At 40.7% G+C, this 14,502-nt stretch overlaps 1 protein-coding gene across 13 annotated transcripts in view; it reads left to right on the top strand.

Moving 5' to 3' along the window:
* peli3 (pellino E3 ubiquitin protein ligase family member 3) overlaps nt 1-14,502 on the top strand; it is a 42,135-nt gene that overhangs the window by 732 nt on the left and 26,901 nt on the right. For 2 of the 13 annotated variants that reach the window (XM_080905853.1, XM_080905851.1), the window contains exons 2-3: nt 2,680-2,778; nt 13,509-13,585. Coding sequence is in view for 3 of the 13 variants with exons in the window: in XM_080905850.1 (XP_080761976.1) it covers nt 5,660-5,769 (110 nt within the window). In the remaining 10 variants the exon portion in view is untranslated. The other 11 variants (XM_080905861.1, XM_080905858.1, XM_080905860.1 and 8 more) reach the window with 8 other exon arrangements.

The raw sequence follows: 14,502 nt of genomic DNA, 5'->3' as shown, positions 1-14,502 counted from the left end.
TACACAGAAACGTTCCTGAACTTTATCACTGTGAGTCTGGACTTTTGGTCATAGTGTACCTGCATAACTGGGAAGAAAAGGGGGGATAGGAAAAAACACATCTGTCAGGAAATAGTTTTTCTAGCTTTTGTTTCTATATAAATATAAATATACTTTTTATGGCAGTGCAGTGTGTGAGTAACAGATCATAGTGAGGATGATGTCACTCAATGCTACAAATAACATCTTCTGTTGAAAGCAGGAAAAATTGAGAGCACAGACGGAGTCAGAGCTGACCTGCCTGTTTTATTTTCTCCTTGAAAGCAGACGTGGTTTTTATTAAGATATTTTAAGGATTTTACAGCCCAGTTGTTTTTATATCTATATAATGTATATTTGATTTTGCTTTGGGTTCCAGTGTTTAAGTGAATGGATAGGCTAGTCTTCACAATCACCCCAACACTCTTGGGGATTCTCCAGTTTTCCAGTGTTTGGTTCACTCGGGTACATTTGGACCTCCACTATCCACAGTGACATTTCACGTCCTCCCTGCAGGACATCTCTTCAGACTTTCAGCCATTGCTGTGGTCTCTGGAATTAGGATAATTCCCTTTTCTTCATCCTCCAGCATCATTAGATGGGCAGTGCTTTTAGACATGTGCAATAATTTCACACTGTTCTGATGAGAGTGGGCTAATGTCAGTGTGTAGGCCTGCCAAAGGTGCTCCTACAGGTTATCCGAGGTCATAAACACATTGGAGCATTTGGTATGTGCAATGTTTCAATGTGTATCCACCTCTTGAATTAGCTTCTGCACCCGTCCAAGGCGGGTGTTCAGTGCAGGCCAGGCTGATTTGCTCCTGCACCTCTGTCAGCCTCTATTACAAAATTAGCCAACAAAAAGTGATGAATTCAAGTGTCACTGCAGCAGCAACTTATACAATATGGTGCCATTTAGAATATTGGAATAAAATAAAGGAACTCTTCTTTTCAGTGGTACTGATAACTGGTAACTTTGTAATTCCCCAATGAGTCAATTCAGCACTTTGTTACAGCGCTGAAGCTACAGGTGAAAGACTGTAACTATAGAAATAATGACCAAATGGTCAGGGACTGTATTGTATTTGGAACTTGCTCATCAATAGTAAGGGAAAAGCTGCCCAGCTAAGGAGCAGACCTAAACAGACATAGGCCCCTCCCATGAATGAGCTCAGATGCAGCTAAAGGCTATGGCTAGCAACAGCCACGAGGTCCACTCAATACAACATAAACATGGAAGAAAGGGCACAGTAGGGCACGCTGATGGGTTACGAGAAAGGTTAGAAGCACCAGTTAAGGCACGTGAGACACCACAGTACACAAGCAGAATGCTTGACAGTGTCTGAAATACAAAAAATATTAGTTTGCAAAAGCCTATAGAACGAAGTTTCACATGAATCAGGTCGTAGAGAAGTGCGCTCCATCAAACTGTTTGTGGTTACTGTTACTGTAACTGAAGATGAGGCTGGCGCACATGCAGACAGAGAACTTGGATGTGAAAATGTAAAGACAATATTCAAGCTGGATACCAGTGCACAGACCAGCATCATGCCCTCATGGCAAATAAAGGGCACTCTTCTTCTTAAAACCATGGATTTTTTTGCACCCAGCATTTAACACAAGCTTCTTTTTTTGTCTTGTTGTGATACAGCCTGAGTTTGTAATCGGTCTATAATCTTTAGTAATGTAATTGATCTTAGTTTCCCCAGTACCCTTGTGTCTTTACCCTGTTTGGGACGAGGATTATTGTGCCTGTTCTTTGTTTTCTATGTTTCAGAACTTGGTTTAAGTCCATCCAACCTTTCAGTGCAGGTTTTAGTCCAATTTCTCTGACTTTAGGTCAGAGACACAATATAAATAATTCATTCATTTTTGAATATGAAACCTTTTTTTTTCCCCCACAACTTTACTATATGCAGATGAATAAAGTATAACATTGCAAAGCCTCTTTGCTTTTCTGTTGTTTTACATGGTTGCATGGTCATAAATGGTTGCATCGCTTTGTCTCGATTTTTAACAGCTCATGGTTTTCCTGATACATTTATTTAACGCATCATATTTTGCCACACATACCTTATTGTAGAATTCTGTAACACAACCTTTTGTTTCAAATTGGCTTGAAAGGTTTTTTTATTGAATAAATCATGCAAATAAAGCAAAACAATACTAGATTTCCTTGACAAACAATCACCAGTGAACATCTAAATAATTTCATACTTTATTGGCCTCCTAAAATGGAAATCATTCAGTAAAGAACACCTGCTGTTACCATTTTTGTCCTGTAAATCTACATTTCAGTGACATTGCAAAACGGAAAATACTCCCAGGAGACACAGTGAATGATCTGAAATGACTATTGAAGCATATAATAAATTGAACTGTGTATTAATCTTTGTGTTATTTTATTGTATTTTTTAAATTACTTGTCTTTTATTATTTTATTCTATTATGATGTATGTGTTGTTGTTTTAAGAAACTGGCCGTATGGCACTTTTGAACTGAGCTGAGGAGAGAGAGGGGGAGACAGAGGTGACATCGCACTGTCTGCTGTTATTTGTGGGAGAATCGATTCTGGCGTAAGATGAACGGAAGAGAGATGATATTGCTTGTGATGCTCTGCGCTTCCTGTTCTTCTCCATCACTCCTCTTTACGCTTCCCAGGCCGTGCGGCGACTGAAGCCCCCGCAAATATTCCCTTCAACAGGAGGAATTCCACACAGATCCGAGCCGTCCTGGACCTCTGCTGGCAAACATCCGCGGGTACGGGCCTGTTTATCCCCATTTTCCATCACCTGTCTTTCTTACAGCTTTCCTCTTACAGCAGCTTCCTCTACAAAACATCAAATGTCAGGAGACGCCAGCCGGCCTGTCTTGTGCTTTATTCCTCCTCTGGAGAGGTGATGGGAATCCAAGTCGCCTTTTAATTCGTGGATTGTTGACTTTATCGCCTATTCAAGGCTGACGTGAGTCTTTATGAGGTAAAGAGATTTATGTGATGTCAGACTAATGTGAGTGATGAAGAACGGGTTTCGTTTGGTTGTTATATCGGCTACTGTGTACATGTCGTACACAGATATACGTGCTTCTGCATGGAGGGTGTGTGCTCGCAGTATGTAGCTTATGTTGTTCGTGCGGGGGAATCACCTACGTAAATGTCTTATTTTTCTCTGTGTAGCCTGTTTGTGTGATCACATCTGCTCAGATTACTACACGTCCTCCGTGCACACACAAACATGGCTCGGAAAAAACGCAATTGGCTGCAATCCGCGCACACATAAGGAATAAGAAGAGGAGAAAGAAGCCATATTTGAATCATCTTGTATCACAAATCAAGCCTTTGTGGTGCATTAACAGTTCCATGTGACACTTCCAGCTTCTAGACGTTTCCAGAGTGAATGAGGCGGAGGAGGATTTGGTGGGATGGTCCTTCAAAAAGGCTCAGAGCGTTAAAAGTAACAGTCCTTCGACGATATTCACGATGCAACAATAATTAGTCATTTGTAACTTGATGGGATGTGACCGTACACAAAACACACGTCTGTGTATTCTCAGTGCTGCTGAGGCTTTGTGCTGTGATTCGGCTGCTAGTGGCTACAGACGCGAAGCCAAACTATTCCAAAGCATATTACTGTCGCCAACATCACTAATGAACATATGCAGTTCTGTGCTGTAGTGCTAAAAATAACACAAAACAATAGTCTCACCTTTACAGTTGTCCTAGGATAAAATACTCAAAACCATTTTTCAATATCACATGAAATTTTGGACCCCATTCTGCAACAACTCTGAACGAGAAGAAGCAATTCTATGAAAATGTAAACGATAATTATCAACCAGTTTTGTTAACCATAAGGTAGATTTAACAAAGTATTTAAGTTTAGAGGTTGTATTCGCTTTGCAGATGATTTAGCTCTTTTCGTATGCTGAAGACAATATATTTCAGAACCAACTAATGAAGGGTACAACAGTACACTACCTAACACATTTAAATAATTAAATTATTGTATAGGAAGAGAAATATGGAAATGTTAAAAATTAACTTTGGATCAGTGTGATTTCAGCTATGCTAAAATGAAGGCATCAAAAACAGAGCTTTCTTTGATCCAGCGACGGCCTGCATTTTAAAACTGACCTCACAGCGTGCTACAAAAAATAATCTCAGTTCAGCTACAGTTTTCCTGCTGCTCTGCACAGCCAGCAACCCACCTGGTTCTCCAGGCGTCTGTAATCCAGTCAGCCACAGCTCCATATCCCATCGGTGACCCATTCAGCCCAACAGCAATTATTGCTTTTCGGGGTTTTTAATCTAACGACTGCCTGCTAGTTTCTATGTTAATGATTAAAAACAGCTAACGTGACTGTTGAAAATTACTAATAGTTAATCTGCTATAATCATAAAGGACCAGTCGCACACGTCGTTGCAAGAAAAGTGTGTTTCTTCATGAGGTTTTCCACTACTTGCACAGCTTTTCAGCTGCTTCAGGTCCCAGTACTCGAGTAGAGAAGGCATGGTTAGGTTGTGCTTGCCGGCTGTGACCACCAGCCTTCCCTGACACGAAATCCTAATCCCACTGCTCCACCCCTCCTCTGCAGGTGAGCCACAAACCATACCCGACCACAACGGCAAACACTACTGTGTGTCCCAGCAAGATTAAATTATAACTGTTGAAACAGGAGCTTGACCTCTCAAAAATTCCTCCTAAAGTGTTGTTCAGTATTACCTACGTTGACTACTTCAGCTGTTAGTGAGAGGACAGGACCTGTGTGCTTGCCTGCCTGCAGCAGAGGTGTCTAAAGTTGTGTCGGCTTGAGGAGGCATTTATGAGACTGCTGATATTTGAAAGTGTGATTTAATATTCGCTTTAGCATTGATTATTATCTGAGTATGCTTTTTTTAACTACTACCTTTACTACCTGGGTAACAGGCAGGGGTTACAGATATGGAATGTGGAGGACCTTTAAGGTCATGTGTAAGCGGTGCAATGGATACAGTGGTATGAAGGGATTTTGTCACTTTCCATAAGTCACACAATAATTTGTATTGTGCGTTCCCGTTGAGTCTTCTTTGTGTTTAGGCTGTGATCAGCTGATTTGTTTCTGCTGCTGCTCTGGGATTTTTTGCTCTTTGTGTATTTTTGTATCTAAATTGATTCCACCAGATATAAGTAAATGCAAAATGAGCTGTCATATAAAAGCAGCATGAAAGATAAGATAAGATAAGATAACCTTTATTAGTCCCACACGTGGGAAATTTGTTTTGTCACAGCAGGAAGTGGACAGTGCAAAAGTTATGACGCAAAAATTAGAATACAATAAGAATAAATACAGTACACAGCTGTACAGAATAGAATAAAATAATATACTATATACAGTAGAATAAAATAGAATAAAAATATACAATAAGATAAAAATAGAATACGAATGCTATATACAACTGAGTAAAAATACAACGATGCCAGAAAAGATTATTGCACTTAGTGTTATTGCACATGTGTGGATGTGTGTGTTTGTTCAGTTAAAGTCTTTGTTGTGGAGTCTGACAGCAGTGGGGAGGAAAGACCTGCGAAATCTCTCCGTCCCACACCGTGGGTGCCGCAGTCTCCCACTGAAGGAGCTGCTCAGTGCTGTCACAGTCTGCTGCATGGGGTGGGAGACGTTGTCCAACAGGGATGACAGCTTAGCCGCCATTCTCCTGTCACTCACCACCTCCACTGGGTCCAGAGGGCATCCTAGAACAGAGCTGGCAATTAAGTGAGTAAATCTAATCATCTTAAACTTATTGATGTCTGCCATCCTTGATGTAACCTTACAGTGACACAAGCATCAGTCTGCTCTGCACCAGACTAACCAGTTGAGCCTGCATTAAGCTCTATTTAACTGCTTGGTATTTTTATGTAACTTTTAAATTACCCAAAATTTTATACTTTAGTTTGCTTTGCAAGATGCTTTACAAAATAGCAATACATGCATTGATCCAATACCTGACTTGAAAAAAAAAAAAACCCAAAACAAACAATCAATCAGTCAATCAGAACTGAATGGATGGATGAATATTTCCGTCCATCCAGTCAGCCATCCATTTTGTGCTGCTTATCCAGGTTCAGGTAGTTAGGACAGCAGTCAGAGCAGAGAAGCCCAGGCTTCCCTCACCCCAGCCACCTGTTGGGGACACAGAGATGTACCTAAGCCAACCAAGAAATGTAATCTCTCTAGCAAATCCTGTCCTAGAACCTCCTCACCAGTACGAGATCCCCGGAATACTTCAGCAGGCATCTTAGTCAGATTCCCGAACCACCTCAGCTGGCTCCTTTTGATGAGTAGGAGCAGTACCTCTACTCTGACTCCCTCTTTAATGACTGAGCTCCTCACCCGGGCGAGGCCAGCCACTCTTTGAAGAAAATTCACATATGCTGGTTGTATCCGTCACTCGACCCTTTTCCAGCTGAGAACCACAGTCTAGGACATAGGTGTCGAACTCCAGTCCTCGAGGGCCGGTGTCTTTAAACTTTTCCATGTGTCCCTGCTGTAACACACCTGTATTAGTAGGTCATTAGCAAGACTCTATAGAACTTGACTCCATGCTCTAATTCTAAAAGTACTTTTAGAATTAGATTTTTTCACAAACTTAGATTTATTTACATTTACTTGAGGTTAGGGGTTGACACATCAGCATGCAGTCAGTTCTTACTAATGACCTACTAATTTTATTCAGGTGTGTTGCAGCAGGGACACATTTAAAAGTTTCAGGAGTCCTCAAGGACTGGAGTTCAACACCCGTGGTCAAAGTGCTAATTTTCATTCTCACGTTTCACAGCCAACAGAACCACATCCTCACCAAAGAGGAGACCCTCCCCGACTTGGCTACCCCTAGATATCCGATCCATGAAGAGAATCTGTGGCAAAGGCCAGCCACCAGAAAGGTGTTTGACTTACTTGCTACAGTTGTAGAGCTTGAATGGCCCATAACAACTGGCCAAACAGCCCCAACTCCTGAAACTCCCTCCACAGGATACCCCGAGGGACTTGGTTAAATGTTGTCTCCAAGTCCCGAAATTACATTAGTACATTGGTTGGCCAAATGCTCACAACCCCTTAAATATCTTCAAGAACATAAAGAGCTGGTTTAGTGTTCCACGACCAGGGCAAAAGTGGCTTTATTTCTCCTGAATCCAAGGGCTGACTAACGGATGGACTCTTCTCTCGAGTACCCTGTGATAGACTTTCCCTGGGAGGCTGAGGAGTATGATCCTCCGGTAGTTGGAGCACCCCCTATGGTCCCCTTACTTATGGGGGAGTTCGCCTTGTAATAGGAAGGTTGCCGGTTCGAGTCCTGGCTTGGACAGTCTCAGTCGTTGTGTCCTTGTCCTTGGGCAAGACACTTCACCCGTTGCCTACTGGTGGTGGTCAGAGGGCCCGGTGGCGCCAGTGTCTGGCAGCCTCGCCTCTGTCAGTGCGCCCCAGGGTGGCTGTGGCTACAATGTAGCTGCCATCACCAGTGTGTGAATGTGTGTGAATGGGTGGATGACTGGATGTGTAAAGCGCTGTGGGGTCCTTAGGGACTAGTAAAGCGCTATATAAATACAGGCCATTTACCATTTACCTACTTAAACAGGGGAGTCAACAACCTAGTTTTCAAATCCAGAGGCACCCAAACCCACCCAAAGACATGTCAGTCCTGACAGCCCTACATCATCCAGAATCTTCAGGAACTGAGGGGGAATCTCACCCGCCCCAGGGGTCATGCCAGCGTGCGGTTGTTTAACAACATCAGTGTGAGAGCATTGAAGTCCCCAATAGAGTCTCTGTGTGGAGCACTCTCCAGCACCTCATCCAGGGATTCTGGCACTTAGGTACAAACGATAGTCAGGACCTGGGGCCTGAGGAAAACTCCAACGCACAGGCAGCGAACCAGGGAGATACATTTGCACCACTGCCTCCCATTGGGAAACTCCAGGGTGGAGTCCATTCTCCAGAAACTGGTTCCAGAGCCTCTTGGCATGAGCCCAATTATATCTGGTTGGTATCTGCCAACCTCCAGCACCAGGTCAGGCTCCTTCCTCACCAGTGAGGCGGCATTCCAGGGATCAGAGCACCAGGTCCTCCACCTCTGACTGCCTCCCAGTCCACTAAGGACCGTAGAATATTACATTACAGAGCAATCTTTACCTTTGAAGAACACATCTTCAAAGGTAAAGATTCTTTTAAGAGATAGAGATAGATCATGTCTTTTCTTTGGTAATACTTGCATATTAACACCCTCTTAGAATACTCTGGCTTTTAGAAAATGAAAATATTAAAGCGACTACAATGAAAAAACTGAGATGAGATCATCCCATAATAGCAGCACTCACGTCTGATGTGGAGAATTTGGACAAACCTGTAATAGCATAACATCCTGACCTTGACAAGTACATTTTATAATAGTTTAACAACTTAAAGATAAATAATAATACCCAGTGCGAGCAGAAAGACACGTGCAGAGATCAGAGGCTGACTTTGTTACCGGGGGAGGGTAATCGTTCATGACACTGGCTTGTAGGATTTGTACATAATAAAGTGTTACATGATGCACAGTACACATGCTCTGTGGCTCTCTGCCCTGCTTTCAAAAAACAAAAATGTCCACGTCGGAGCTGATGTTTAATAAAGTTACATGTTTACAAATATATCTGCCCTTATTTTGACAACTAAACTGGATTTATGGGGAAAATAATACGTTTATTAATCTCAACCAGAGTGACTAAGAATTCGTCCAAGGACAGAAGTAGAACATCTTTATTTAAATAGATTGAAGAACACAACTAGTGAGGCAGTTTTGTCCTGAAGCCATATTTCAATGCAGAGTTCATTTGTCAGGGGAATATATTTAGCTCTCTGTTCATTTGTTTATAGAAGAGACAAATTTGGCTTTTCTGTCTCTTGGGCCTTCTTCCCTTTCTTCCACAGACAAACTTGCCCTGCCTCTTTTTCTTAACCATTTATGACATTTAATTGAAGTAAAAAATGACCTCTAAATTTACCTAAAGCCAAAATTGTCATCTCGATGTTTGTAGAAGCAACCTGATCTGTATTAAGTGATAATCAAGAAGAAAAAAACAAAAGTAAATATTGGGTCAGGTCTTCACAGTTGAATTAATTGAATACTTGCCTAATAAGCGAAAAGGTTTATAGAAACATTGTCTTACAAAATATGCTTTTCCATATTTCATAATGTCGTTCTCTACTCCTGAAAACTGTAGTGTGGCCCTTAAGGACAAATCACATGTCATAGTATAAGCACTAAAACTAAATCTGGAAATGCTACAAATAAAAAACAAAAATTTTAGGTCCTATTAGTTATTCACTTTAATAGTTACTCTCTCCCCCCCCCCCCCCCCCCCCCCCCCCCCCCCGTCTCCCATGGAAGAAGGAGGAATTCATAATCTGTTAATTATTCACAATTTTTGAATATTTTTCAACAATGAGACAAATTATATATTATAAAAATCAGTATTTACTTACATACCTTCACAACTATGTCAATAAGCCTTCTGCTGCTTTACAGTCAAACTATTGTAACTAAGTACTTCTGGCTACAGTAGCTTAGCAAGTGTATCCACTCTGCTCAGAGCTGCATCCCTGTGTCTGCACACACAGGATGTGACTGTGGGTTTATTAGAAAATGTGTGGCTTAGAACAGGCAATTCATCACCCTGACACTTGTGCGCATGCACTTGCTGACACATATAATCAAACACACAAAAGCACCCTCCTCTCTTCTCCATCCACAGAAAGTAATTTAAGGTTTCTTGTGTCTTTTCTTTCTCCGTGCTCCACCTGTCCCTGTCATTTAAACCCCAGCTTCTTCTATTTTCTACATTGTTTCTCTCTTTCTGATCACCTTCTTCTTATAGTAGCTTTCATTCATTTCCTACATTATTTTTCATTTTCCATGGATTTGTATGGAGGACCAGAAGAGTCACATGCATCAAATTAAAGCATTTTGTGCTTCAGTAATGAATTGTGCAAAAATAATAATAATAACAATAATAATCCATTATTAAATTCATTTACAATTTCATTTTGCGATTCTTTTATTTATTTAGATATCATGCTAGTAATGTATTGTTTGATAATTTACTTTAAAATAAAAGGACTAATTATGTGTTAATATTTTAAAATGAATTATGAATCATTAATAAATATAAAGAGAATCAATAAGAAGTCCACATTTTTTGCTCTAAGGTCATCATTTTATGTTAAGAACGTAGCCATCGTTGTCAAAGATAAGAGAAGGAAACTTTGACCTGTGCAGATCCAAGTGTTTACCTGCTAACTGACCCACAGAGTTTTCAGTCAGGAGATTGTCTCAACCCCACTTTTAAACCCTCCTGGCACCACATTATTGACAGCAGGAACATAAAATAACACACTGTTGTGTAGAACAAGTCCTCGACACCCTCGCGTTCAAAATGTATTTTGATAGGAGGAACAGCAAATTTAGACACATTTGACAGGGATTTCCAGTTGGTGAATTTAAATGTATGTGAATGATAGAGCATTCTGATTGGCTAATTTTTTTTATTGGTGGATTGGGTAAAAAAAATAGTGCAGAAGATATCAGCCTCTTTGTCTCCTGCAGTGCAGATGATTGGATGAACCACAGGGATCAACTGCTGCCCAGACTGTGGACTTAAATTTCAACGCTCCAATTACAACTTCCAAGCAGTTCAGCTGTTTTCTTGTGGATTCTAACTCCTTAGATGAGTATAATTCAAGTGATTTGAGTCTGTGATTATCATTTGGCTTAATAAATTATCCTGCAGTCAAAAAGACTAACTCTTTGTGAAACACGTAAAAACCTGAGCATTAGTTTACATCTTATAAATAGCTCTTACAGGTTAGTCCAGCCTTTAACAGTAACAGATCTTTGGGGCTTCGTTTTCCACGTAGTTAGCAAGTGCATTGATATAGAGAGAAGCTGCCAAGGTGGGTGTGGCTGGTGAAATTGGTACTTTAAGCTATTCCAGAAATAAATTTACCCTGTCCTGCTCTCACATATCTGAGGGCTTCTTCTGTGACAAGCTCATTATGGTGGAGGTCATCCTCTCTTCATCCTCTCTTCTTCTAATTTATGTTTTCTGGTTGAGCTACGACCAAAGGCTCTCAGGTACTGGCCAGTTCTTAGTTGCTACCAAAAATCCCCTCTGGCATTTTCTCATACAGCCTTCATAGTAATTAAGACTTCACGGGACAATGGCTGGAACTGTTATAGAACTTATAGTCTTACATTTAGCAAAAACCTGACCGGTGGGATGTTGCCACCCTCAGGTTCTTGGTAGAAAAGGCTGGCCTCTGATGACGTGTGCTGTCTTACCTTGTTGTTGAACCTTTGCCACCAGGAGCCAAAGCATCATCCTCCTCTCTTCAATGGCAGGGAGAGGTCTCTGGAAAACCACCAAGTTTCTGTTTTGAAGGAAAATTGACTTTGCAGCATTCCAAACTGCATCTTGGTAAAAACAGGAAATGAACTGTGGAATAATCTGATCAGCCAAGGCGGTGCATTATATCCATTATATGTGAAAGGTTAGCATTAATGTGGCGCCAGTGTCCGGCAGCCTCGCCTCTGTCAGTGCGCCCCAGGGTGGCTGTGGCTACATGTAGCTGCCATCACCAGTGTGTGAATGTGTGTGTGAATGTGTGGATGACTGGATGTGTAAAGCGCTTTGGGGTCCTTAGGGACTAGTAAAGCGCTATATAAATACAGGCCATTTACCATATGTGAAAGGTTAGCATTAAGTACTAAGGAGCCAAAGACTGGCAGATATGTGTCCCGTCTTTGTGGACGTCGAGGTCCTTATTGTCCGGAGCTGCGTTCTAATGCCAGAAGTAGCCTTCAAGCTCACAGGCTCACTTTTTGACATCTTGTATTTTACTTCTCGGATTTTAACAAAGGAAAAGTCAAAGGAAAGTTTGAAGATTAAGGCTTCAAACTTTCGTTTCGTTTATCGTTAGGGCTTATCAGATGTTCCCGTAATCCTCCTCTAGTTCCACTGCAATGGGTCTTGGCTGCCAGGGGCTTCTCATGGTTCTTCTTCATTCACCTTTTTACACACTACTCTGCATTTAATCCTGAGATATTATTCCTGTCTGGCTCTTTTGACCTGCCTTCCTCCGCTCACCTTCAGCCACATGGCTGCCCCCCCTGAGCCTGGTTCTACCAGAGCTTTCCTGATAAATGGAAGTTTTTCCTTTGCACTGTCACCAAGCGCTTGCTCGAAGGGGGTCGTTTGATTGTTGGGGTTGTTTCTGTATTATCTCAGAATCTTTATCTTACAATATAAAGTGCGTTCTTGATATTTGACACTATATTAATAAAACTGAACTGAATTCCAGTGGGTGTGGACGCTTTAAGAGTAAATACAAATTTAAAACTGTAACACAGAGAGTTTCGATCCTTTGTAGACACTCGACCCAGCTGGATTTTTACTGGGTGAGGTGGGTTTTGTTTTTTTAAATTTTGGGGTTTTAGTTTTTGCTGTATGTTATTGAGACAAGCATCAGGACCCTGTTATCTAATGTCAAATCTTTTCTTTAAATCAATGGTAAACAAATATAAGTGAATAAAATCTGAGAAATGATTTTTTGCAACTTTTGCTTGACTTTTTTCTGTGTATGACGACAGACAGTTACATACTTGCATCGGTCATGTAGTAAGGAAAGGTGCCTGCATTAAACAGGCTAATGTGGGCGGAGTTTCTTGCTTGTTGAAACATGTCTGCTGCCACAAAATGAGGAAATTCATGCTCATGTACTATTTTTAGGATTATATTTGTAGCTCCTTGCTGTTAATGTTGCTGCTCCGTTAAAGTGTGGAGCAGCAACATTACCACCACGTAGCAGCTGCCCCTGTACATGCTGATCTACATGGTAGCTGCTGCAGTCAGTAACTAAGCAGAAACCTGAGTTTCAGTAGAACAGTTTTTATATGAAATGAAAGCTTTGTGCTTTTAGCTAATGTTATGCCAGCCTAGCCATGAAGGGGAGTTAGTGAAAAGCTTTCCTTTCATTTGTTGGAATAGCGTGCACATCGATTGGAAAGCTGTTGGGCGTCACGGTGTCCCCGTTAGTTCAGATGCTGTTCTGTTTCACTAAAGAGTTCTAAAAATGTAAGAATAACTTGTAGAGAGAATTGTACTTAACATTGAATCATAAATAAATAATATTCTAAATATAATTCCCATTTGTGTGTATAATATAATAATAATAGATGTTTAGTGTGTGTCTGTGACGTTACTTATCTGTGACTGATCTACATCTAACGTCTGAGTATGTTGTGACTGTAACCCAAAAGCCTTCTTCAGTTCATTTACACTGTGATGAGCTGCCTTAGATACCGTGAATGCTAACATGTGCTTATTTCTATATTTAGGATTGAACTGTGCTGAATGCTTTACCTCACTGTTGTGAAAATGGCTTTGAGACTAATGGATAGTTTTGTTATTTTACAGATACGTGATATTCTGCCTATGAAATGCAGTAGTTGGTTTCCATTTAGCTCTGTCATTGTAAAAGCTCGTTAGGATTGGTGAGTATTTCAAATGTGTTTGAATCACATTTGTTTTGTTTAAGAAATGCTCTGTACAATGATCACATGACAAATGTATTTAGTTTTTTCTTTCCCTCTCCTCTGTGAATGTGGATGAAAACAAGATAAAGAAAATTATAAATGTATGAAGCATGTGCAACAAATATTTTTCATTCTTTTAAACAGATTGAGACATGCACTGACCAAACGTAGACTTTGATATACAACAGACTTCCTCTGAACCTCTCATAGAACTTATCAGTGAGCTGCAAAGCTTAACGCCTTAACTTCAAGCTTCGGTCTACGGCTGCATTGCTGAATCTCTGTCTTCAGTGGATGAAATGCAGGACACTTACTCATCTCTTCCACTTTGGCTGTTGCTGTGTACCTTTACTTGCTGTGTGGCTGCACGTCAGAGCTTCAGTAAACAAATCAAAACCAATTCAACTTCAGGACAGAAGCATGGTTCATTTGTTTATACTGTGTTATAATCCAAAGGATTATTTAACTTATATCTGACAATAATTAATATTATAAATAAAAATGTTAAAGCAGTAAAAAATACTTTTGGACCATTTTATAGATGAAAATGTAAAATAAAATAAATAATAACGTTATAATAAAACATTAGAATGATGGCTTGCACATATCTCATCAATCTCAAAACCCATCTTTTTCTCAGCAGAACATCGTCCATGTCTGCTCAGTGTTATAAATATATTTTAGGGCGTCATGATTTGAATTATTAATGTCGTGCGACTCACAGGGATATTTTTCTGTGGGGTCCCAAAACCTTGGCAGCACCCACGTGTGCAGCTGAGACAGTTTAGCTGCTTTACATCAAAGCGTCCACAGAGGAGACCACAGTGAGACACCAGAGGACATCAGGACTGTCCTTCAGTCTTGTGGAGTCATTT

Source organism: Rhamphochromis sp. 'chilingali', assembly GCF_963969265.1.
Source record: "Rhamphochromis sp. 'chilingali' genome assembly, chromosome: 1".
Taxonomy (NCBI): Eukaryota; Metazoa; Chordata; class Actinopteri; order Cichliformes; family Cichlidae; genus Rhamphochromis; species Rhamphochromis sp. 'chilingali'.
Note: the sequence above shows the minus strand (reverse complement) of the source record. Positions and strands in the feature narration are given on the sequence as shown.